At 39.2% G+C, this 25,410-nt stretch overlaps 1 protein-coding gene across 2 annotated transcripts in view; it reads left to right on the forward strand.

Moving 5' to 3' along the window:
- TOX (thymocyte selection associated high mobility group box) overlaps positions 1 to 25,410 on the forward strand; it is a 228,757-nt gene that overhangs the window by 156,972 nt on the left and 46,375 nt on the right. For both annotated transcript variants that reach the window (XM_076329664.1, XM_076329663.1), the window contains exon 4: positions 24,858 to 25,136. In XM_076329664.1, coding sequence (XP_076185779.1) covers positions 24,858 to 25,136 — 279 coding nt within the window. The remainder of the gene's footprint in view (positions 1 to 24,857; positions 25,137 to 25,410) is intronic.

Consider the following 25,410-nt stretch of genomic DNA (forward strand, 5'->3'; position numbering starts at 1 on the left):
TATTAAAAGTTTTATAACACAAGCTTTATGGCAGATGAGGATGGGGAGGCATTTGCTTCCTCTTTGCTTCTTTTTTAGTTTAACTGAAGAGTTTTTGACCCCAGTCTATACCAGAACTTTGACTTTGGCATCAGAACAAGTTGTTATTTATTGTCTTGGTTGATGGGAGGTATTCGTGCAGTGAGCAAGATTGTTGCCTATTTTGCTACTGACGTTTTTCCCTGCTGTATATAAAGATATTTTTGTGAAGATTTTACAGCTCACACAGTGAGACCCACACCCTTTCTTCAGTCCTTGTATGTATTTACAAGCCCTCTAAATTGTCCACCCCTGGCTGGAGGAGCGATCCAACGGCAGGAATTGAGAACAGCCACAGACTCATTTGCAAAGGCTGGACATAAGCAGAATGCCAAGAGAAAGGTTTGTTTTGCTAGAATCATATCCGGATGCAGCAGCAACACAGAGTTAGGCAAATTTTGGCTAGTGTTCCTGCCAGGTACAGATTGATGTGATTTGTACTACTTTAATCGTACTAAAGGTAACTCTTTACCTGGCTTGCAAATTGTGTGCCATATCTTGAATGGGTGAAAATTCCCATTATGTGCTATTGAGCTTGTGTTGGCCACCAGTAGTTTGTTCTGTTCTGTGCTAATTTGTGCTTATCAAGTATTAAAAGTACTGCCTTGACTTGGGATAGCTCAAGGATTCTTTGTGAGACGTAATTTTATAGCAATGTAAAAGACCTGGGGTTTGTTCCAAAACATACACAACTGGATCCAGCTAGAAACAGATAAACATTTTCTACTGGCATTTCTAATAGAGATTCTGTCATTTTTAGAAGTTTTTGAACATTTCCATGGCTTTTTGAAGACTTCTGTGTTGGTTACTTAGTTGGTGATTTCTTTGTTAACATGTGCAAGTGTTCATTTATTCTTTTGGCATCCTTATTTTACCATTTGCCTCTGTGGAGGAAAAGCTTTTTAAAATACACCAGTGAAATGTTAACTAAGAGTAAGATGATCACATTTTAAGGTTATTTTTTCTGGTTCTCAACGAATGCTTACTTGGGACTAAATTGTCAGTGCAATGTTTTAATTCTACCCATCCATGCTGGCTGGTCTGAGAGCTCCATTTTGTGCAAAATGGCATTTTTAATTTGCAATTAAAAAATCCCCCAACCTTCTGTAAGTTTGACTACATGCCCACCCCTCTCTTTCTGCATTCAGAGGAACCTGTCATCCTTCTGTGGGGGATTTGTTACAAATTAAAGAAAGGAGAGTTGGCCTGTAGAGATCCCACAGCAAATACAGAAAGAGAAATTAGCTTATAACATTAGTGATGTTAAATATATTATTCAAAGCTATTCAGAGTACCTTGTTCTTTTGTTTGCAGGCATTCTTATTTCCAAAGTACTTCTACCTCTAATGATACCTTATGAAAGCCAGATTAGTTAGATAGAGGCACAACTCCTCCCATTTCAGACTGCAAACACAAAATTGAGCTTGTAAACATACAGTCTTGGCCTTTTGAATATCTGGCCCTAAATGTTTCATGGCCCTTACACAACGCACACTTATAATTGAATTACACTGAGAGGATAACATGTTATTGTGTTGTCTTCTGTAGGGTTCATAATAATTCTTATCATGTATTTCCAGAAGACGTTATTTTATTTTATTCCTGGCATTACAGAGAAGCCTTTAATGTACTTAATCTTGAAGGGCTCCTTGTGTAAGAGCTACTTGCTCAAGCAAGGACTGTTCAAATGGGTAAAGACAAATCACTTGGGGCTTATTTCTGACATTTAGGCACAACACTGTGAAAGAAGAAGAAGAAGGAAGGGGAAATGGCTGTGCAGTGGCACCGGTCCCAGCAGCTCACAGAGCACTTCCCAGAGCCTTTTTACAGAAATGAAGAGCCACGGTGGTGCTGGACCCTATAGCATTTGTGGCTGTCCAAGTGTTGGCTTTACTACCCAGCACGTAGGTCGAAGGAGCAGCATGACTGCCTGTGCCTCTTCCAACCCATCTTTGTCATCCTGTGCACGGCCCCAGAGGGAAAGATAGCAATGCCTGTGCCCCTCCAAATGACAGGACCGTGATCCTGCCTTGCCCTGTGTGGGTCTTTACGTACGCCTCCCGTGCTGTGTGGCCGTGCAATGCTCGCGGCAGGCAGGAATGAAAAAGAACATGAGATACCAGGCTTGTGCAGCCCCTGGTGAATGAGGTTGTGTGCGTTAGCCAGGGAGGGGACTGGTTAAGATACCCTGTTTAACAGAGTGAGCCTTTAGCACTGCTGCAGTAATGTTGCAGAGGAACGTCGGAGACTGGGTGTTGGACTTAATCTGAAGTTTGCTGAATATCATGAATAAACAATTCTGTGTGCAATGGGTATTAATTAAAAGCATATGTGAAAGTAAAAACATTCTGTAGTTGCATATTGATAGGTCTGAGCTGTAGTTAAGCTACTTAAGTAGTAACTAGCAGTGGTATATATAATATAGTAACAGATTTGCATAACATAAACATTCTGAGTATCAAGTTGTGGCCCATATACTTCTTGTGATATTATCATTACTAATCTTATGGCTTAGCGCTGCATGCTTGACAGGCTACTTATACATTATAATAAACTGTTATTACACAGGCACCCTTGCAGAGTAACCATAGTTACACACACAGTACACTTCTTTTGGTTAAAGTAAACACAAATATAATCATCGGGGTCAGTACTGGAGCTTTGTAGGTTAAGAGTTTGCTGCCAGCAGTGAATAAAAGGAATGTATCTAGCAGTTCAAAGTAAAATTCACTCACCCTTTTATGAAGATTGAAACATGCTATTAAAATAAATTATTGCAGTGATTTGTTTTATTTTTGTCTTTGTGATATGATTACTTTGAGTCATCACTATTTTGGTTAGAGAACCTGAAAAAAAAATCCTCTTTAGTACCAGCCTCATCATCTCAGTAGAGTAGCTTGACAGTCCATTCTAATGCATTTTAACCAACTTATAAATCATTTTCTGCAGGCTAATGATTTATTACTGCTGTAATGAACTTCAGAGGCATCAATACATTAGTATCCACTTTGAAAAAAAGCCATTGTCAAATCCTATTGGAATGATGATCAGTTTACTATTGTTATTAATGACCCCGATCAACTCTTTGAATCTATGAATAGATGACAGAGGTCTTCCATTTGGGCAAAAATCAATGCATATGTAAAATAAAATTATGTGGCTTTCTGGACCTTTTAACAGTGCCTATGTTCCTGTTGTCTGCAAAGATTCCGAACTACTTGTAAGTTCACTAAAGCTGGGGTGGTTTAGGAATAGAAATCCCTGGAAATATTTTAAATTCAGAATTAGGCAATGTCTCTGTTTTAGGAGAGACTGCTTGTTGCTTTGTTACCTAAACACTTTCCAGGTGTGGATATACGCTGGGTACTTAATAGACATGTGAGGTCTCAAATGGTATCCTTATTGCTGTATCCTTTATTTTCCCTCTGTGGTGGAAGGAGTCTGTAATACAGGGAAGTACACATTATAGACTGTACTGAGTGCTGGTTCTTAAGTTCCTGAATTATAGGGTTTTTTCCCTTTCTTTTTGAAATAAAAAATAGACCTCAGTGACTTGACGAAAATAGTAATTACCATGTTAGCTTTTTTTCAGTGTTCAGACATGTCAGAAATTTGACCTTTGAGGCTTTTAAATCTGACCTTGTTGCTTCTTTCCATTCATTAAGCTACCACCTTTGCTCTCTTGTCATAAAAGATAAATGAAGATTCACACAATCTTTATTTAAGAGAAGATTTATTGTTTACATTAATGTAGATTAAGTAGAAGCAAACCAATTATTTATTGTGTCAATCACGTCTTCTTGAACTTTAAGTTAGTTATCACAGTTCTATAATTACCATTTCCAAATGTTCATTGCAAACTCAAAGCGTAAATAGATTTTTTTAAAATGCCTTTGAAGATGTTATTATATTATATAAGTGGAAGAATACTTCTAGAATTCCATGTAATGATCTAGAGAAAGAAATTAAATTTCAAAATTAGATAGCCAAAATATGGCCTTCATACACATAACATTGTATTTAAATGTTTCTTCTGCTCAGTATTTTCCACTCTGGAAGCAAGTGATAGAATTTTCTGTTGCCACTGAAGCACGTTCATTGACACACAAATTAAAAACTAAAGAAATTTTATCAAACAAACCTAGAAGTTGTTCAAGTTCATCACTTTGCTCATATATCCTCTGATGAAGAAATAGGATAGGCAAGACCATACTGGCATTGCAAGAATTTGTACACTGAGGTAGAAACTTGGGTTTTGTTACTGGTTTTGGTTTTGTTTTCAGCTTTGTTAATATATCCATCTGAAAGGAAGTTGCTTGAAATTGCTTGTTTAATGCTAGATTATAACAAACACTGTATGGATTCACAAAGTGACAGGAGGAAAAGAGGCAAGAATACCCTCCAGCATATGTGCGCTACCACATCCCTTGAGGTCTGGCTGAAACCAACATAAATGTTTTCTCAGATGTCTCAGGGAGAGCGTACATTGCACCCCCAGGAACGATCACCTCTCTCCCTGCTTCAGGCACAACGGTGCCAGAGGCAGACATGGTACTTCTGGAGATGTGTGAAGTCTCTTGCTCTCCCACCGTTCATTTGGACCATGACCTGTAGTTGGTTACTTCACTGTGAAGCTTGGTGGTAACCAGAACGTGACTTCACTTTTGGCGTCTAAAGTATGCTGCTAATGTGCTAGTGTGAAATATATGCGAAACACAATCTTCAAAAAGAGGCAGGAAAAACAGCTTTGGACTTGAAAGACAGTGAGAATATTCCTGCTTCTAAGCAGAAGTCTAGAGATGGACACCAGTGGCAGCAGCTTGGAGTCAAAAACATGAGGCCTCATTTTGCAGAATATTTTAGACTAATATTAAAGCTAAGTAAAACCATATACAACAGTGGACATCAATGTGTACGTTTAAATGTGACTTATGTTGGGGGATCATCTTCATATGTTATAGCATAGCAGTTCATATATTTCTGATCCTGACTTTTTGAGGCCTTGGGAGCCAAAGTATAGCTTAGCTCCTTGATTCATATGCGGTTCAGCGAGGCTTTGCTTCTTAAGCATGTCAGATGAGATCAAGCTTTGCAAATGCTCACAAGTTAACTAGCCAGACCTGCCATCTCAGAACTACACTGGAAAACAACCCAAAGACATGTGTCATGTATCTGCACCTCTGAGAAGGACACATGGGTAGATTGTTGAGGTCAGCCTACGCACTGCAATTTGGGAGGAACAAATTGGATAACAGTGGGATAGCGATTAGGTATAGCTGCTTCATTCAGCAGTTTTTAGAAGGCTAAGTAGCATGGCACTTATTTCAGTCTGCTACATAAATTAAATAGTTTTCAGGAGTTATCACAGAAACTGAAAGCTGCGTTGTAATTCCACTTACTGTATTTTTACTGTTATTCCTAGTGTAAGTGGCATCAAAACTGTACTCCAACAGAACAAAACTCTCCCTTTAAAATGCACAGTTATATCATACCTGCTGAATTCTTCATTAAAGTCAAGATTTAATTTAGTTATTAAACATCTGTTTTTTCCTTACATTAGAATGGAATATAGTTGAATCATCTGTCATCTATCCATCAGTATATATTATTCTCTACATAACTGGTTTTTAAATATTCTCTTGTATTGATGATCTTCCTAATATAATTACATTAAATACTGGAACGTATTTATTTCTGCCATAGGAAAACACTGTAACTTTGTTGTTACAAGAATTGAAATCATAGAATGTAGATTTAAAGTACTTTTTTTGTTCTGGTTCTTTAAAAAATGCATTTCTTACTCTGTGTGGGAGAGGTAAGCACTTTGCATTTCCCCAAAACGGTTATGAAAATTAGATGTCCACATATTATGCAAATAAATCATTAAGATCAGTTTTCAAAATATATAGGGAAACTATAGCCCTGGTTTGGATCCTGTCAATGTCAAAAGAAAGAAAAAAATGCTGTTTTTTCTGTACCTGAATCAGAACCTATGTGCTAAAAAACATCACAGACTACTCTAAAGAACCATTCTCAGCTGCAGGGCTACCTGAAGTCATTTTTTTGCAGATTGTGATAGTTCCTGCTAGGGGAGTGGGAGGATTTCCTGTTGTACTTTACACAATATTAATTACAGCATTTGGATTTGCTAAAGAGCAGTAACAGGAAGATGTCTCTTGTTAAATTGTTGTTGGTAAAACCAGAACATTTTCTTTAATGTCAATAAAGATTTTCACAGTAGTTGCCAGCCACAATGGTCCAGTCAGACTTCAAAGATTATCAGAACTGACAACCACTAAGTGTAGAAATTCCATATAATTCTGCAAGAAAGTGATGTTCTGATGATTCAGAATTTTAATCTACGTATTCCAAAATTTCAGTCCTAGAATACTGTCATAATATTCATGTTATTAAATAGCATGGAATGAGGTGAAAATGATCAGGGGGATGGAACACCTCTCCTGTGAAGAAAGGCTGAGAGAGCTGGGGTTGTTCAGCCTGGAGAAGAGAAGGCTTCGGGGAGACCTTATTGCAGCCTTTCAGTACTTAAAGGGGGCTTATGAAAAAGATGGTGGCAAACTTTTTAGCAGGGCCTGTTGCGACAGGACAAGGGGGAATGGCTTTAAACTAAAGGGGGGTAGATTGAGACTAGATAGAAGGAAGAAATGTTTTACGCTGAGGGTGGTGAAACACTGGCACAGGTTGCCCAGAGAGGTGGTGGATGCCCCATCCCTGGAAACATTCCAGGTCAGGTTGGACGGGGCTCTGAGCAAGCTGATCTAGTTGAAGACGTCCCTGCCCACGGCAGGGGGGTTGGACTAGATGACCTTTAGAGGTCCCTTCCAACCCAAACTATTCTATGATTCTATGATTCTATGAGGTGTTGGGGGAAAAAACCTTAAAAGCAATGTAATTAGAAAATGAGATAAAGCTGAAAAACGTGGCTTGTAGTTATATTTTGCCACAACTACTCACCTATATTTCATCTGGGGAAATGAAAAAGTATCCAATGAATTTTAACATCTTGTAGTGTCCATGGTTGCCTTTTGAGCATGTTTATTTTTGCCAGTCCTGAAATTACAGACTGAATTAAAAGCTGAAAAACTTGACCATCAGATTGATAACATGCTTATCATTCTAAAGTACTTCTAGCGTGTTCACTTTACTAACCTTATATGCAAATATATCAAGATTAACTGGTTACAAGTCTTCTGTTATCTTTTTCTAAAATTAAGGAAAACATTTTGGATGCAATGACAGCTTGCCAAGCTCGACACTGAGACAGATAGAGGATGTTAGGCCTCAGTGTAGGAGGAAGAAGGCACTACTTCTTTGGTTCTTTTTGTAATGCTGTTTTTTCTTTTTGTTGTACTTCCTAACTAGTAGTGGTAGTTACTTACATGCAAAATATTGTTCATTAAAACGTAAGATTTAGCATCTGTTATTTTAAACACTGCAAAGTGCAGTTATTTTTCAGAATATTATAATACCACTGATATAGTATGATATGGAGCAATGTTTATCATGTGTCAGTAATTTTCAAACTAAATTATCTCAGCTATACTTTTAAGACATAGCAAGTGTTACTTGTTTATGAGCAGGGATTTGCTGGTTTGTTTGTTTCTTATATGTCAGCCCTTTTCTCTCTGTTGTGCTGGAATGGGATTGTTTTAGGTGGCAGAGGTTGGTAATTCCTCTAGAATTCTTTTAAGAATTCAGTTTACCATTTCTTAGCAAGAATAGAGCCCCACTTACTATCCTATGGTTTTGTTGACTCTACAATGCTGGCAGGAGTAAAATTTAATAATGTAAGAAGATTAATTGGAGTTATCATGGGAAGCGAGTATTCTATATATGACTATATCTGAACAATCTATCTTAAAAAAACACACTTCTTATGGCAAATGCTGTTTACTCAACTTTGAGAATAAAAGCAGTCCATTTCAGGTACCATAAAGGTCAACCATAGCATTACGCTGTGCAAAAGCAGCTCAGAAGTTTCAAAACAAATCTCTAAATTCTCTAAATTTAAACATATCATTTTAAAAAGTTTTAAATATTTTTTTCCTAAATATTACAGACATGGGGATTAAAATTCTTTAAAATTAACTTTATAAATGCATAGAAGTAATTAAATGCATGGGCTTGATTTTAAGGTTTCCATAATGGCATGTAGTTTTCACAGAGTATCATAGAAGGCACTTTAGGATCCTTCTTTCCTCTAACACATTCATATTTTATATGTATTTTGGTGCAGTTGTCCTTAGAAACCTCGAATGTAAATGCAATGCCAAAGCCTTTTTTGTAGTTAATGTTCAAGGTTAACAGAAGTATCTAGGTATGTTTTTCTTTTTCATTTTAAAATGTTTTTATTCTCGTCTTCTTAAAATGCAAAACAAACAAGCCAAGATTTTTTTATTATTATGGTTTTAAGTGTAGCAACAGAAGTATAATTTGTTGAAATGTCTCTGTCAGTCGAATGCAGCATGTTTCCTTTATTCTTCAGAGAAAGAGGACACTTGTAAACTCATTCAATTGCTTATCTGTAGACACCACTGGGACCCTGTTTTGGCTTTACATTCATGAGGAACTCCTCTGCTTTTCTCAGATGAAGAGTTGGACACTTCAAATGACAGTTTCACTTACTGTAAATTACGCTATACATATGTAGCTTGTCTGTCTGAAAATCTTTGTGCTTCTCGACTAGGTACGTTGAAAGGATACGTTGCATATTGAAAACAGGAGAAGGAAGGATAATTGAAGGAACTCGGCCTATCTAGTGCATTGCTCATATCCTCCTCTTTCAAAATGTAATGTAAACAAAGGATAATGCATAAGCTGAAGTTGACTTTGTTCGGTTTATTTTCTTTCCATATGCTTCTAATTTCCTTATTCCACTAGTTGCTCGTACATCCTTCATCAGTCCTTCATTATTCAGTCAGATTTTATGTAAACTGAGTCCTGAGATCTATGTACTAAACCTAGGAAGGTAATTATGAAAATTGCCCATGCAAATTGGGTAAAGGCACACATAAATTACCAGTTAGAGGCTTAGCTAGTAGTTTGCTTGCATATTTACCTGAACTGCATTCATAATTGCAGTAATTATGTGAACAGTCATGGATGCACTTTTGCACACACAGCAACTACATTTTAAAATTTCTTCCTAAAGTAAGTAAAATGATTGCTTTGCTGAGAGGAGTAAGAGAGGGTAAGGTGAGTTTCTGTAGTTACAAAGTTCATGATTACTAGTAGCTTAGACCCTATTCTAGAGTATTAATGAAACTTAAAGAGCTGTGGTAACACAGTGTAAAGTTACGCATTGTTGAATGGTACGCTAGTATGAAGAGCTCACCTGAAGGCAGCCTGTGGCACGTGAACAAGACAAAACAGTGTGGATAGGTCTTTCTGTTATTTGGGATATTCCTCTGTCATGTCATTTTGAGATTCTGTGAATTCTAATCTTTCTAATGGTTAAACATTCTCTTCCATAGCATCTGAGTACTTGCCTGGTCAGGGTCGCTTCCAGGGTTACCTTCTGGCAGTGTAAAAGCTTGGCATGTAGATCCCATCTTAGATTTGGGTGTGTTTTATTCAATTACATTAATCTGGATTTGACCTACTAATACATTGAAAATTAGAACCAAGACCTATGTCTGTCAACAGAGCTGACGTATGCGCAGCAGAAGAGTTTGGGGATTTCAGAACAAGCTCACAGCAGCCTGAAACCTGGGAAACGTAAGCAGTTGTGTTTTGTACTATATGAATACTATTACTTATCATCATGGTCAGCTCTGGATAACAGTAGGTTAGATAGTCCCAAGTAGAAGTTAGAAGTAAATTAATATGACTCATCCAAGAAGAAAGGGAAGGGGAAAACATCCTAGGGAACTTCAGATTTTCTTTAAAATGGTGCAACTATTCATCCAGACTAAAGCATTTCAACACTGATGAACTTGTGAGGCTATGCTGAGAAAACACCAGGGCCATTTCTTTGAAAGGTTTTCTTCTGTCTGGACAACATCACTCTGAATGCACAGTGGTTACGGCCTTCTCTAGCTTGAAAAGTTCTTTCTAAAGCCCAACTTTGTGGTCTCTCATTAATCTGCTGTGTTTCCTATGTATCCTTCTCTTTCTTCACCATGAAGACATCATTTCCAAAGCTTGAAAGTTCTAGTATTTCAGGGTTGTGGTTTTCTAATGTCCTGAGCTTGTGTTCTGTAAATTTCTTGAGTCACTATTTTTTTTCCCTTGCAGATAGCAATTGGTTCCTCCCTAAATTTCACCATAAAACTTTTCTGTATTGTAGTGGATTCCATACAAAACAGGTGACGTACCTTGAGTTTTGCTACTATCTATGTCAGGATATGTAAAACAAGTATTATATCACAACACATTCTTACCACAGACTCCAGTATGCTTCCCTGACATGCAGGAATAGAGTGAAATCACTGTATATATGGTCACTTCCCCAGCTGTTGGTTGCTGCTCAGTAATGTTGAAAGGACAAGTTTGTAAGGTAAAGGAAAAAGGAAGTTTTCTTGGCCAAACCAAGGTTGCTGCTTTATTCTAAAAATGAATGGGACAATAAGAGGCTTCACAATCAAAAAGAATAGACTGAATAATGAGTTTAAAAAGAAATTATAAGTTGTGATTGCCCAAAGTATTCCTTTTCAAGAAGTTATGGCTTTTGCTTTTTTCTCTTAAATTGTTTTGGTAAGTTGATCAGGCTTTATTAAGGAAGGTATCCAACATTTAGACATATCAAACCAGGAAAATAAAGATATATTCTTAAATTAAAAAGAAGGTTCCCAGGAAGGTCTTCTGTCGCATGCTAATATAATGGACACTAAGCAAAATAGATTTACTAATTTTAATCTTTTGAGACTGTTGGATATCTGTTCGTCTTCTGCATAGTTGAAAATAAAATAATTGAGATTTTTCTTGTTTCAGAATTATAACATTGGACTTGGCAAGCTGCAGATGGATAATTACACTGGAGATGTTAAATAGGTTTTAGAGACAAAATTGTAAATAATACAATACAGAAGAATGATGGACTTATTAGCATATCATTAAATCGCTTTTTCCCTGAGAGCCAAGCATATTTTTCATAACTTACGAAAAGTGACTTGCCTAGCAGTAACACATGTGCTTAACATTTACAAAACCCACAATATTTGACTATGGCATTAGGTTTATATTGCAGGGGAAATTATGACAATATAGTTACAAATATCAGTAAGTTTATCACTTGATAACAAGATCATATGTATGAAAAACACTCTTCTGAGTTAAACATTTTGCAGACCTTTTGTTTCAACTTCCATTAGTGCTATCGCTCACACTGAGAATTTACAGGGCTGCAACATAGCAACAGGAAGATTTGGTAAAAGATCCTTTTGCTAACATAATTTAAACCGTCCAACTCATTCTTATTAGTCTAAATTATGTTTTTCGTTATGATTTTGTACTTAATAAAAAGTAGAATTGTGTGGGATATGGGGTTTTTTTCAGGGCTACTGGTATCAGCCAGGAAAAATATGATCTTCTTTATCAAGGAAAATGAACTTAGTCCAGAAATTCACAAAATGCGCACCCAAAACCTAGATGACTTTAGTTTTCAGCAAACACATGTCTATGGCAATCAATGGATAATGTGCAGTCATAATTCTATGCACTTTAGTACCAGGGTGGCAGGGAGTTACAGGAAGGTTCGTTTGGTTTAATACAGCTGTTGTGTATGGGAATGCAAGAGCTAGCACAGCACCGCTGTTTCCATCCGAGACTGAAATGACTAGCAAAATAGTTTGCTTAAACAGGGGTGGTATTTATCAATGAACCTTCAGGACTCTGAGCCAGCTGAGCTGGCTAATCCAGCCATTCCTAAACTTACTCATGTTCAGACTTTGCTTATGATTAATTCTGTAGGAGATTTTGTTGTAATCACAATGCCATTTGTAAACCACAACCCCAGATAGGACACTATGGCTCCAGGAAACAATTTCAAGGATGTTCCACATCACAGTGCCCAAGAGGAAGAATATAGACAATTGCAGACTAGATCTGCCTGTGTTACCCCGGTTTCCAAGATCCAACTTTGTATCACATTGGAATGGAAACAAAGTCCGTAAAATGTTTATGCAGAACAGCAGGAAATCGCATAAGCATAATGATCAGGGTAATGAGATGATTAGAGCACATAGCAGACTCAGGCTTTAGTCCTTTCTCTGTCTTCTGGGTGACAGAGAATTTCATTTGAAATCCTTCTGCTCTTTATTTCTGTCCAGTGCCTAAACAGGGAGACAAACGCTGGAAAGACAGCCTCTCCTCCCTTGCAAAAGCCTTTTTCAGTGAAGTCGCATACTTAGATTAAATCTCATTGACAATATTTCAAAAATCTCTCGTTCCAGCTGATGTGCTGCAGAGTCCAGCTTTGTGAGGGAACTGGCATTTCTTGGGACTGAGATAAGATGCAGTTCAGATCCTACAGAGTTTTTCTGTAGAGTTAGGAGACACAAGACACCCCAATATTGCACCAACTTTTCAGATGTCACAGCTAGTTTAGTGTGATTTCCTAACCAGAAGGAATGTTCTGTCTCTTCCCACATGGACATCCCCTGCACTTAGGTAGACCTCCTGTCATTGAGCCTGAGGAACGTGGCTTTTCAGATAAGATATTAAACTCAATGAGCAGCAGAACCTTTGCTGGGGCAGACAAATGGAACAGTTATCGAGATAAAGAGGAACCACAGAAGGCACAGAAGGACACAAATCAGCCGGACATGCATTTCAGATGAGTCGCTTTTGAAAACCTTTTTGCTTTATATAGAATATTGACTATTTCATAGGCTTTTTTGACCAAACTTGCCAACTAGGAATAACTGAACATTCATTGTCCTTTAACTTCACATGGTGTACACGGTGAGAAAGGCAGACCCAAATTCACTGTCAAGCTCCAGAATTTGTTGCTGTGCATGGAAATAATGCAGCATAACAAATCTAGGGTTGAGCTTTTTCAAGAGGAGAGATGAGAACTGAGGCAGAGCATGAACTAACATGTTATACAGTATGAAGTCACCAAGAATGATCTGCGGTTATAGCTCTTACATTTTCTGTTTCACCTTTCAGTATTTTTCCCTGTTGTATCTGTCATTAATGAGTATAGGTCTAGTAGCTTCTGCTTGGGCAGCCATCCCTTACTGAAACTAACCTCATTAAAACAATATAAGAGCTTGAATGGACTAGAATTCAAAGGGTTACTTGGTCATTCAGGGTCTCATAGAATCACAGAATCATAGACTCATTAAGATTGGAAAAGACCTCTAAGATCATCGAGTCCAGCCATCGACCCAACACCACCATGCCCACTAAACCATGTCCCTAAGCGCCTCAACTACACATCTTTTAAATACTTCCAGGGATGGTGACTCAACCACTTCCCTGGGCAGCCTGGTCCAATGTTTAACCACTCTTTCAGTAAAGACATTTTTCCTCATGTCCAATCTAAACCTCCCCTGGCACAACTTGAGGCCATTTCCTCTTGTCCTATCACTAGTTACTTGGGAGAAGAGACCGACACCCACCTCGCTACAACCTCCTTTCAGGGAGTTGTAGAGAGTGATAAGGTCTCCCCTCAGCCTTCTCTTCTCCAGGCTAAACAACCCCAGTTCCCTCAGCCGCTCCTCATAAGACTTGTTCTCCAGACCCCTCACCAGCCTCGTTGCCCTTCTCTGGACACGCTCCAGCACCTCAATGTCCTTCTTGTAGTGAGGGGCCCAAAACTGAACACAGTATTCGAGGTGCGGCCTCACCAGTGCCGAGTACAGGGGCACGATCACTTCCCTACTCCTGCTGGCCACACTATTTCTGATACAGGCCAGGATGCCATTGGCCTTCTTGGCCACCTGGGCACACTGCCGGCTCATGTTCAGCCGGCTGTCGACCAGCACCCCCAGGTCCTTTTCTGCCGGGCAGCTTTCCAGCCACTCTTCCCCAAGCCTGTAGCGCTGCATGGGGTTGTTGTGGCCAAAGTGCAGGACCCGGCACTTGGCCTTGTTGAGTCTCATACAGTTGGCCTCGGCCCATCGATCCAGCCTGTCCAGGTCCCTCTGCAGAGCTTTCCTACCCTCGAGCAGATCAACACTCCCGCCCAACTTGGTGTCGTCTGCAAACTTACTGAGTGAGCACTCGATCCCCTCATCCAGATCATTGATAAAGATATTGAACAAGACCGGCCCCAGAACTGGGCCCTGGGGAACACCGCTCGTGACCGGCCGCCAACTGGATGGAACTCCATTCACCACAACTCTCTGGGCCCGGCCGTCCAGCCAGTTTTTGACCCAGCGCAGAGTCCACCTGTCTAAGCCGTGAGCCGCCAGCTTCTCGAGGAGAATGCTGTGGGAGACTGTGTCAAAGGCCTTACTGAAGTCCAGGCAGACCACATCCACAGCCTTTCCCTCATCCACTAGGCGGGTCACCTGGCCATAGAAGGAGATCAGGTTGGTCAAGCAGGACCTGCCTTTCATGAATCCGTGCTGGCTGGGCCTGATCCCCTGGTTGTCCCACACAACCAGGTCGGGCTGACAGGCCTGTAGTTCCCCGGATTCTCCTTCCGGCCCTTCTTGTAGATGGGCGTCGCATTAGCAAGTCTCGACAGCTTCCTCAAAGATTTCCACACCTATCAAGTTAGTAAATGACTGCATCTGTGTTGGCCTAAGCATACGAACATTGGTATACCCAAATCATTCACATGGAGTCAGTCTTAACTGTTATTCTTCACTAAGTGTAAACATCCTTAAATACCTTTATTTAAACATCCCAGTCTAATTCTAATATTTCCAATTTATTTCAAATTAAACACTTTCTAAATGCTATGCAAGCTGCACTTTCTTTTGAAATATGTAACGGGATGAATACGAATATCTCATTGCAAATATATGTATTTAAATGCTAAGTCCCCCAATCTTCTAAATATTAACACTACCATATAAAATATTTAAAATATGTATGACAAAATTCAGTGGCAGATACACTGACATCACGGAGAGATACACAGCTATGCACTAACTACTTTCCTGGCCCTGCACTGTGCTTAGCACTCTCTGCTCTCATGTGTCCAGATCCTCTCTTGGCAAATCTGTTGGAAAATTTACAAATCATCTACTGGAGGGTGACGCTGATTCAAGAAAGACTCCCCAGACTGTTTTATTAATATAAATGTATCCAATACAACTTCCTTTACTTTGTGGCAGGGAAAGATGGATGGTGTGGTCAGGGTACCTTTGTCTGTTAAAGCAGATAGAGCGAACAACATGTGACAGATAATAGTCACATTGCCCAACTCACTGCAGGAAGATAGTTTGACACTGTTGTGGTGAACATCATAGAAAAAAAATAGAACAGAGTAGAACAGAATAGAACAGAATAGAATAGAATGGAATAGAATGGAGCAGAAGCCGACAAAGGTTACAGCAATCTCACGCTGGCTTCTCTGTTGTTGTTGGTCAGTCACAGGAGCAAAGTACTGCAAAGACAACAGTAGCTGCCTGCATCCCCTTTTCCCTCCTGCCCTACAGCAAGCATAGCTTCGCACTGTTCACAGTATTTCCAGGGATCTAGTTTGTATTCCTAGACTTAATCATTTCATGTCCTTTGGATTCTTCTATTTTTATTGCCTAAAAGAAGGGGAGACAATATTGTCTCTCTCAAGCGTCTTTCTGACTTCATTTCTTTTGATGAAAGGCTATTGATTCAGGTGTGTTTGAGTGAACCTGTGAATACACTGCTGACTCAGGAGTTCTTTAGCATCACTAAAATAAATGTGAAATGCATGATTGTTTTCCTTCTGTAAATAACTGGTGAAATAGAAAATGCTCTGTTGTTATTTGTAAAAAAGCAGTGAAGGGATAATACTGTTATCAGGAGATGTGGGCTAGAATATTTGACTTGTACCTCCTAGATTCCATTTGTCTGCTGTCAACCTGTACCTGCTGTTAAGCATTAGACACTTAAAAAAAGAGAAAACAATAACACAAATTATTCACCATTAATTCTTTAAAATGAGTCGCTATTAAAAGCTTAATTGTTTGCTGAGAGGGTCCAAATTAGTGGACTTTGCAAGATCAAACAAAATTGAAGATATTTGTCCAAATTAAAATGGAAACATGCAGCCAGAATATACCAAATGAACATGTATGCTCCTGTAATAATAATTTTATTATCTTAAGCTTCCAGGCCAGACTTTTAATTATGACCCTTTATATCAGTGAAAACCATGTATTCAGGATTAAAAACCTATTTCTTTAACTAGTCTAGTTAAAGACTGTGGTTTGATATATTCTATGCCACAACTTTTATAAAAACCAGAGAACACTTCTAATAACACTTTTCTAATTTCATGGTTCAGTGCACAGTCAGTAAAGATTTAAATAATTCAGAAAGAAAGCCTATTCTGTTTCTTTATTAGAAGTTTGAGTCAGGCAAATTCTTTGACATTTAATAGGTTTTTAACCCTTTTAATAACTTCTTATAATGAAATTTATTGGAGGTTGTTTTAAATAAAGGGTTATTATATTAGAGTGAATAGCAGTCGGTAGTTTTTTATGATTAGTTTTGAGACCTTGGCCCTGTGTGACTCAAAGGATATTAAAACATAAAGTAGAAAAGAATGTTAATAGTCACCAAATTAACTGTGTACCAAGAAATACAGAAACTGTATATTACTGCATTCTTGTCATTATGTGATCGTGCTATAAAATTTTGCAGTTGAATTTTGAGTATATAATTGTTTTAAAGGAGCTTAAGATCACTTACAGAACCAGTACTATATAAAACAACCTGAAGTGGTTTAATTTTTAACAGAATTATTTTGAAGATTAGAGTAGTAAATTTAATAGTGTCTTTTTTTAGTTTAGGGTTCTTTTTACATGTGAGGTTTCTGCTGTTTAATTTTAAGACTGTTTTCCTAATCAACAGAAATTTTGAATGATCCTTTCATTTTATCCTGAAAATGCACTGTGCATAGTATATAAAATACACTTGTGTACAACACTAAAATATTCCCCAAATACCCACTTACTTTAAAACTTAGTCTTTCATTATGCAGTTAGCTGATACAGAAGAGAATTATAAAAATGAGATGATGAAAACACACATCCCTTCCTCTGTTAGGTGGTACTTTGAGTTATTCTTTTTAATGTGTTTTGAATGGTTCTCTGTGGTCATTTTACAGTAACCTTAGCTCTCATAACAAGTCTTTCTTTAGCGCTCATTCTCTTATATATGTGCTAAAAGAAGACTTGTTTGCAGACATGATTTCTACTTTTATTGAATGGAAACGAAGATCTGATAGTATGTGGATCTTTGGTTTGATCCGCCTTCGTTCATGACAGGATATACATACCAATTACCAGTTTCATTCACTCTAATCGGTGAATCCTAACGTCTTGTCAGATTTTGGACTTCTAAATATTGGGGTCACTTTTTGTTTTTCTCTGGTATACAAATACAGACGTTCAAGTTATCTCAAGTTTTAAGTTATCTCACTGAATAGCATCACCATGATGGAAAACAACACATGAAACTGCATGGTTTGCTTTTGATTCGGTTGCTATTAATCTAGGATCCTAACCACCAACATGCATTGAATAACTGTGAGGTACTACCACTTGATTATCAGTATGAACTGAGTGAAAGGTATCTAAAATGGACATTTCTGTATTTTTAGACACTCTTTTAAGTTTAAACTTAGCTCTGATTGTATGATGAAAATTGCCTGCATTTTGGATCATTAAAAAAATTTATGAGTATTTTGGGTTTGCAATTGTTTGTTTTGATTATAAATGGTGGCTATGGTCTCCCAAACACAATTCCTTCTCTGTGTGCCAGCTCTCACAAACCTGTCTGGCAACTTAATGTTATCTTTTCTTCTCTTTTGAAACCTTGACTTAGAGAGTCAAGTGATTATGTAGAAATTCAAGTTTTTTCCCTCTTTTTTAATGAGCATCTCTATGTCACTGGAAAACATCTTGCAGATGTGCATTAGCTTATGGTAGAAGACAATTAAAACACCTAAAACAAAACCAGTAAAATTTCTAAGCGAATCTCATGGATTTCAGGAGGTTGGCACAACTGGGGCTGGTGCTGCATTTTAATGTGGCATTATTTGGGAACAAACATTCATTCATAGAATCATAGAATCATAGAATAGTTTGGATTGGAAGGGACCTCTAAAGGTCATCTAGTCCAACCCCCCTGCTGTGGGCAGGGACGTCTTCAACTAGATCAGCTTGCTCAGAGCCCCGTCCAACCTGACCTGGAATGTTTCCAGGGATGGGGCATCCACCACCTCTCTGGGCAACCTGTGCCAGTGTTTCACCACCCTCAGCGTAAAACATTTCTTCCTTCTATCTAGTCTCAATCTACCCCCCTTTAGTTTAAAGCCATTCCCCCTTGTCCTGTCGCAACAGGCCCTGCTAAAAAGTTTGCCGCCATCTTTTTTATAAGCCCCCTTGAAGTACTGAAAGGCTGCAATAAGGTCTCCCCGAAGCCTTCTCTTCTCTAGGCTGAACAACCCCAACTCTCTCAGCCTTTCTTCATAGGAGAGGTGTTCCATCTCCTTGATCATTTTCATGGCCCTCCTCTGGACCCACTCCAACAGGTCCGTGTCTTTCTTGTGCTGAGGGCTCCAGAGCTGGGCACAGTACTCCAGGTGGGGTCTCACCAGAGCAGAGTAGAGGGGCAGAATCCCCTCCCTCGACCTGCTGGCCACGCTTCTTTTGATGCAGCCCAGGATACGATTGGCCTTCTGGGCTGCGAGTGCACATTGCTGGCTCATGTCCAGCTTTTCATCCACCAGTACCCCCAAGTCCTTCTCGGCAGGGCTGCTCTCAATCCCTTCATCCCCCAGCCTGTATTGATCCCGGGAGTTGCCCCGACCCAGGTGCAGGACCTTTCACTTGGCCTTGTTGAACCTCATGAGGTTCACACGGGCCCACTTCTCGAGCTTGTCCAGGTCCCTCTGGATGGCATCCCGTCCCTCTGGCATGTCGATCGCACCACTCAGCTTGGTGTCACCTGCAAACTTGCTGAGGGCGCACTCGATCCCACTGTCTATGTCATTGATGAAGATATTAAACAGTACTGGTCCCAGTACGGACCCCTGCGGGACGCCACTCGTCACCAGTCTCCATCTGGACATTGAGCCATTGACCACTACCCTCTGGATGCGACCATCTAACCAATTTTTCACCCACTGGACAGTGGTGGGTAAAATTCAGATTCACTATGGCACAGGTAGTGGCACAAGTTGTCCTGGGAATATAAATGAGAATATGACTAATAACAGAAACCCCTTCTGCCTACCAAAGAATGTCTGTGATGCCTACATGGTGACTCAGATGGGTGACATCAGTGAAGAAGGAAGCACGCTATGGTTATCTTCATAGATAGCACTTAAGATCCCCTGGATTTTTCTCCCAATTTTTTTTTTAATTAATTGATTGAAACATAGCTTCTTATAGTATGAAAAATTGTTGCTCTCTGACTTCCACAGTGTCCATCAGAAAAGTTCATAAAAGCTCTCATGTAGTAGAAAACTAAGCAAAAATCATTGTAAGACCTGATGATGGTAATAGAAATAATGACTGCTGTGTCTTGATATAAATTTGCCCAGGGTAGTGAGTATATGTGATCTCCACTTGTTTCAGTGAGTAAGCCCTGTGTATTTCTCCTTATGTTTTAATGTTTTCATCTCCTGTGTATAATCCCTAGTGTTTCTCACATATACTTAGACCTGTTGTATTTACTTCAATTTGTTAAGGCAACCTGCCTTTCTTCCTTCATTTAATGATAACATTTATTATAAATGAATTTAAATAGGGAGGGACAGTTTGGACTTTTACGGCTTTTCAGAGAGATGTTGCATCAGAGTTCTTAATTATAACAAGAAAAATAACATGGGAATTATTTTGCTAACAGCACATTCCTTTTGTAACTGCCTGTCTAATGCTTTGTAGAAAAAAATTATTTACTTCCTAAAACCACCTTCTGGAACATTAGTTAAGAGTCCCGCAATTTGACTCTTTCTGCATCTTGCATGGGTTAACCAGCTTGTATCAAAAAGACAGATAATTAGAGATTTTTTAATGCTATATGCTATATCCTGTGAGAGATGAAGGATTCTATCTGAATGTTGCGTCAGATAAGAATATCTGTATTTTGTGGACTTTGGGGCACAATATTTTAAGAAAGATGAAGGTTATTGGACATAGTCCAGAGGACAGCAGGAAGAATGATTAGAGGTGTAGAAAACACAGCATATGAAAAAAGTCTTTCAATCTTCAGGTTTAGTTGTTTAGTCTAAAGAAGAAAAAACTGAAAGGAAATTCATAATAGCCTTCTAGTGTGTACAACTTTTCTGTAAAGAAGGAGAAAAACATTCCTCATGTCCACTGGGAGCAGAGCAAAAAGTAGTAGGCTTAAATTACAACAAAGGAGATTTAGGTGAGACATTACGGAAAAAAGCCCTTTCCACTGTAAGGATAGTTAAGCACAAGAATTGCCTAGGGAGGTTATGAAGAGGTTAGACAAACATCTGTCAGAAATGATTTAGGTATAGCTAATCCTGCTGTGAGATAAAATGTTGGACTAAATAACCTTTTGAGGTCCCTTCTAGCACTATTTTCTGTGATTCTGTGGTTAGGATACTGTACTCACATTGTCCTGCAGTAAGATGTTTCTGTGCAGGGATGATATCACTGTATTCTGCATTGCATGCTTTGCTTTGTTTTTGCTTTAAGCTGATGTGGAGAACGATGGTCTGATGTTTAAAGCACTTTAGCTTTATTCTTATTACCTTAGGAGCTTTGAGCAGGGCATTAGGAGCTTGTTTTCAGCCAGACAGCCCTGTGCTTTTTTTGCACTAAACGTGCCAATAAGGGTTATCGGTACACACCTCAGAATTAGCAGCTTTTACTATGTCTTTTAACTTGCAGTCAAACACTTATATGGGTGGATGCTCAGTTTCTGCTTATAAGCGAAATGCAAACAGAAAAAAAAAATAGCCATGAAAAGAAATGTATCATAGCTTCCCCGTTAGTAATACCAAAATAAAAACAGGCATGTTCTAAAGCTGAATATAACACAAGTTGTGAAACATCCTGGAACTGACAGATGGAGAATGATATTAAAGTGCCAGATATTATCGTTATTACCTCATCAGAGACACCATTGAAGGCGTCAGTTTAAGACTGTCCTTATCCTCTGTAACACTTAAACTCTTTGACTTTGTTCTTTCATTTGGCATTCTGCCACCCGGCAGGATTTGTACTCAGCTTTGCATTCGGCAGGAGTGTGTTCGCAATATTGCTTCTGCATACTGAATATGGCTCCAGCACAACTACACATTGGTGGGTTTTGTAGAACTCCATCTGGAGGAACAAGGAATAGGAAGCTTCTGATTTTGAAGTAGTTTAAAAGAAATTGGTCATACTCTGCATGTAACGTTGATAGAGAGTGTGTCTTATTAGTGCCACTATTCCTGCAGAGATGAAGTCGTCACAATATTTGAAACAGGGGTGTACTGTCACACCACAGCAGTGACCCGAGTGTGTGGTTTTCATGGGTGGGACTGTTCCTGAACCCAGCAGGAAAGATGGGACAGTTCTTGGTTTGTTGATCCTTTAGGAACCTGAAGGTTCATCATCACGTTTTCCACGGTGTAATCTCATAGCTTTTCACAGTTACGTGGTTAGCTGCCTGTTCTTACTCAAGGAATGAGCAGTTTCCATTTTCTTAGACAATCCCACTTTTTCACTAGGAAGGGGCAGGATGGGGGAAGGCAGGCTCTGCGATGCGTGGCAGAGAGGTGAGCCAGAAACCTCATCTGCAGATGTGGATCCTCCTTGCTGAGGGCCACAGCTCTGTGCGATGGACTTACTTACACTGGCACGTTTCTGCAGGCAGGTCCCTTAGGTGAGGGTTTCTGGCTTAGCATCTAAAAGGAAACATGTACTGTTAAACAAACTTACTTGCTGCTTTTGTAAAGGTAGCCTGGTATTCATCTGACTTAAAAATTCAAAAGACAAGCTGAATTCATGTGAAAAGAAAAATACTGATTTTTTTTCTACTGCATCACCTCATTTGCAGTCCTCAGAATTTCACTAGTGAAGGGTGCTCTTGCAAATATATATATACACGTGTTTTGTATGTACATCCAGTACCGTCCAGTTGGTGTCATGTTATCTGAAAACACAGTGTATGTCCAGCACCAGAGCTAAAAGTGAATCACAGACCGTTTAAAAATATATGTTGTTTAACGATGACAAACACAGAATGTTCTGCAGTATCTATCTGATAATATTTGAAGCTCATATGAAGAGTTTTTAATAAAGGAGAGATAATTTGATTAATAGCAATTGTATTATATTTTACTTGGGGAAAAGTAATTAAAATTATAACCTTTGCCCTGCTTTCAGAGATAGATACTTTGCAAGTTCATTCAAAATAAGAGTTGTTAGGACTTTCAAATAATGCTTGTTTACTTTCTAGAGTTCATAAAATCATTAGGTTGCATATTCTTATTAAAAAGAGGTCTTGCTTTTCCAGCTTTTTGTGAGGGGGTTTATTCCCAGCCCCGATCCGGCATCACGAGGTGCTGCCCCACGAAAACCCAAGGTGTTTGCAAGCAGAGCAGCGCGGGCTCGGCCCCTGCAGGGTGGTAGGCACCCTGGGGAGGGCACACACCCACGCTGAGGGTCGAACGCCGCAGACGGGGGGAAGGGAGGGCTTTTTGGAGGGTTTTGCCTCCCTCTCCCCAGCATGCGAGGGAGCAGGTGGGTTTCCATCTCCTGCCCGCTCGCCTCGCGCTGGCCGACAGGGCCTGGGGCAGCCCACGCTCCCGCTCCCCGTTCCCCAATTCCTGCCCAGCCCAACAGTTGGATCCAGAGCAGAACAGCTGAGCAGCAGTTACAGCTTCATGGGCACAACTGTTTTGATAAGGGTTGTCTGCTAGAGGCAGAGATAATGACAGCTTTCAAGGCTAGTATGTTTGGTGAGGAGGGGAGCTGATACTGGAGGGAAGGGAGCAAGAAGTCAGTAGCAATCTTTAAAAATATAAATGTCTGCCAGGATTCAAATTTCAGCCTTCGATTGATTTCATACACTGCGGTGTGTCTGCTCCTCTCCTCCGGTGCTTTAGTAGTCATTAAATGAACTTGAACATGTTTGTATTGATAACCCTGTTTTACCAAAAGCTATTAATTTCTAAAGCAATATAAATACAGGTATAATTGTGATGTCACGTTGTCAGAAGCCATTTCAAATACTTTTCAGAGACACACGTACATGTAAAGTGGTAAGTATGCCATAACTAATGGTATTATTAGTTTGATTTCCTGCCAACCAGTCAGCTTTACAAAAATCAATCCCCAACCTCATAAAGTATCTCCCTAAAACTGATAAATTTTTACGCTATCAATAGTAAGAGAAAAGGTGAAGTTACAGGTTTATCTTTTCTTTTTCTGTGCGTTACTGGTTGAAAGGTATCTTACAGATTGCTGTGATATATAGGAGTGTGCGTATGAGAGAGAGAGAGGTTATAGAAGTCACGAGCTATAGAAAGTTTAAAAAAAAAAATCTGAGTGATCTTTAGAGAATTCAGATGACATGTCTAACAAAGACTGTCAGTAGAATAAATGTGGTTATGTTAATATATTGAACCATTAACACATGTCCTTATCGTAATGGAACTTACACAATGGTAGCTCCTGTCAGATTCCACTCGATACATATGGCATGTTTGTCTGATATACGGAAAGACAACTATATCTATTTCATTTCAGCTCTGAATTGACACTTCAATTTTAAATCACCCACAGAACACCTTAACTTAAATCTGAGCTTCTCCCTGATACTCTTTGCTTTTTGTCATGTTTCCGTACGAGTATACTGAAAAGACATTACAGGCAATCTGCTGTAGTGTGTGTGTATAGTACATTTGACCTCTGGACAAGAAAGGAGTTTCATCCTCCGGTGCTTGTAATTCTTATCCTTGCAGAAACTGAATTTGTTGCTTGCATTAAAATAGTATGTCTCGTTAATGCTAAGAAGCGGTGACCCACATAGCACAATGGATTCATTTGTCAATCCCGCAACTTCCGAGCTTTCCGTTCATATATGTCTTAGCAGCAAATCAACTCAGAAATCATTTAATCAGTCTTTCAATACATTCTTCTTGTCAGTCATCTGAATCCTGAAAATTCAGTATCTCATTGGGCAGCACCAGGAAAAATAGATTTGGACCTAATACTAGATATTCAAACTCTGAAAACTGCAGCTCCCAAATTCACAGCTCACACACACAAAAATCCTAAGAAGAAAAGTAGGATCTGGAAATTGTCTTGAATTTTGAGGATATTCACGTTCTGATCTGGTTCTAAACTTCAGAGTGAAAACCCGTCCCTGTTTGTTAGCATTTCTGAAATACTCTACACGCAGTTACAGAAAGCAGTGCCCTTTTGTTCCCCCTATAAAGAAACAAGCTTTCATTGCTTTTTGCTATTCCCATGGGCTGAGGCTAGAGCCTGAATAGTTTATAACAGTCAGTGTTATGCAAATGTCAATCATATCCTTACTCTGTTTATTTCCAATATTTACATGTTTATTTAAGTACTTGCCATTTCTTTTAAGCCTTATATAGCCAACCAGGCCAACAGAGGTCTAAAGGAACAGAACACTTTATTAGTGATATACTTAATACAGTTTTTTTCCTCTTGTAGATGCAAGATTTACGGAATACAGAAGGAGCCCAGTATAGTTCCCATCCTCAGATGGCAACCATGAGGCCAAGGGTTCAACCTGCAGATATTAGGCAGCCAGGAATGATGCAGCACGGGCAGCTGACTACTATTAACCAGTCCCAGCTCAGTGCACAGCTTGGTTTGAATATGGGTGGAAACAATGTTCCTCACAACTCGCCCTCTCCACCTGGAAGCAAATCTGCAACTCCTTCACCATCCAGTTCAGTCCATGAAGATGAAGGAGAAGATAGCTCTAAGGTAGGCTTAGATGCTAGGATTACTGTGTAAACGGTGGATATTTTTAGGACCTGCTAAATGAATCGTATGGCCAGAGTTATTAAGGTGATACTTTATACATTGTTGGTGGTTGACTGAATTGAATAAAGGATTATGAATACAGAACTTAGAGTTTCCAGTCAATTCTTCAGGCAGCTTGAGTAAATGACATCATTCCTCTTCATGAGAGCAAACTGGAATCCTGTAAAACACTAAGAGGATAGCCATTCCTTTAGGACTTTAATATAAAGGTTGA

The sequence above is a fragment of the Aptenodytes patagonicus genome, chromosome 2 (assembly GCF_965638725.1).
Source record: "Aptenodytes patagonicus chromosome 2, bAptPat1.pri.cur, whole genome shotgun sequence".
Lineage (NCBI taxonomy): Eukaryota > Metazoa > Chordata > Aves > Sphenisciformes > Spheniscidae > Aptenodytes > Aptenodytes patagonicus.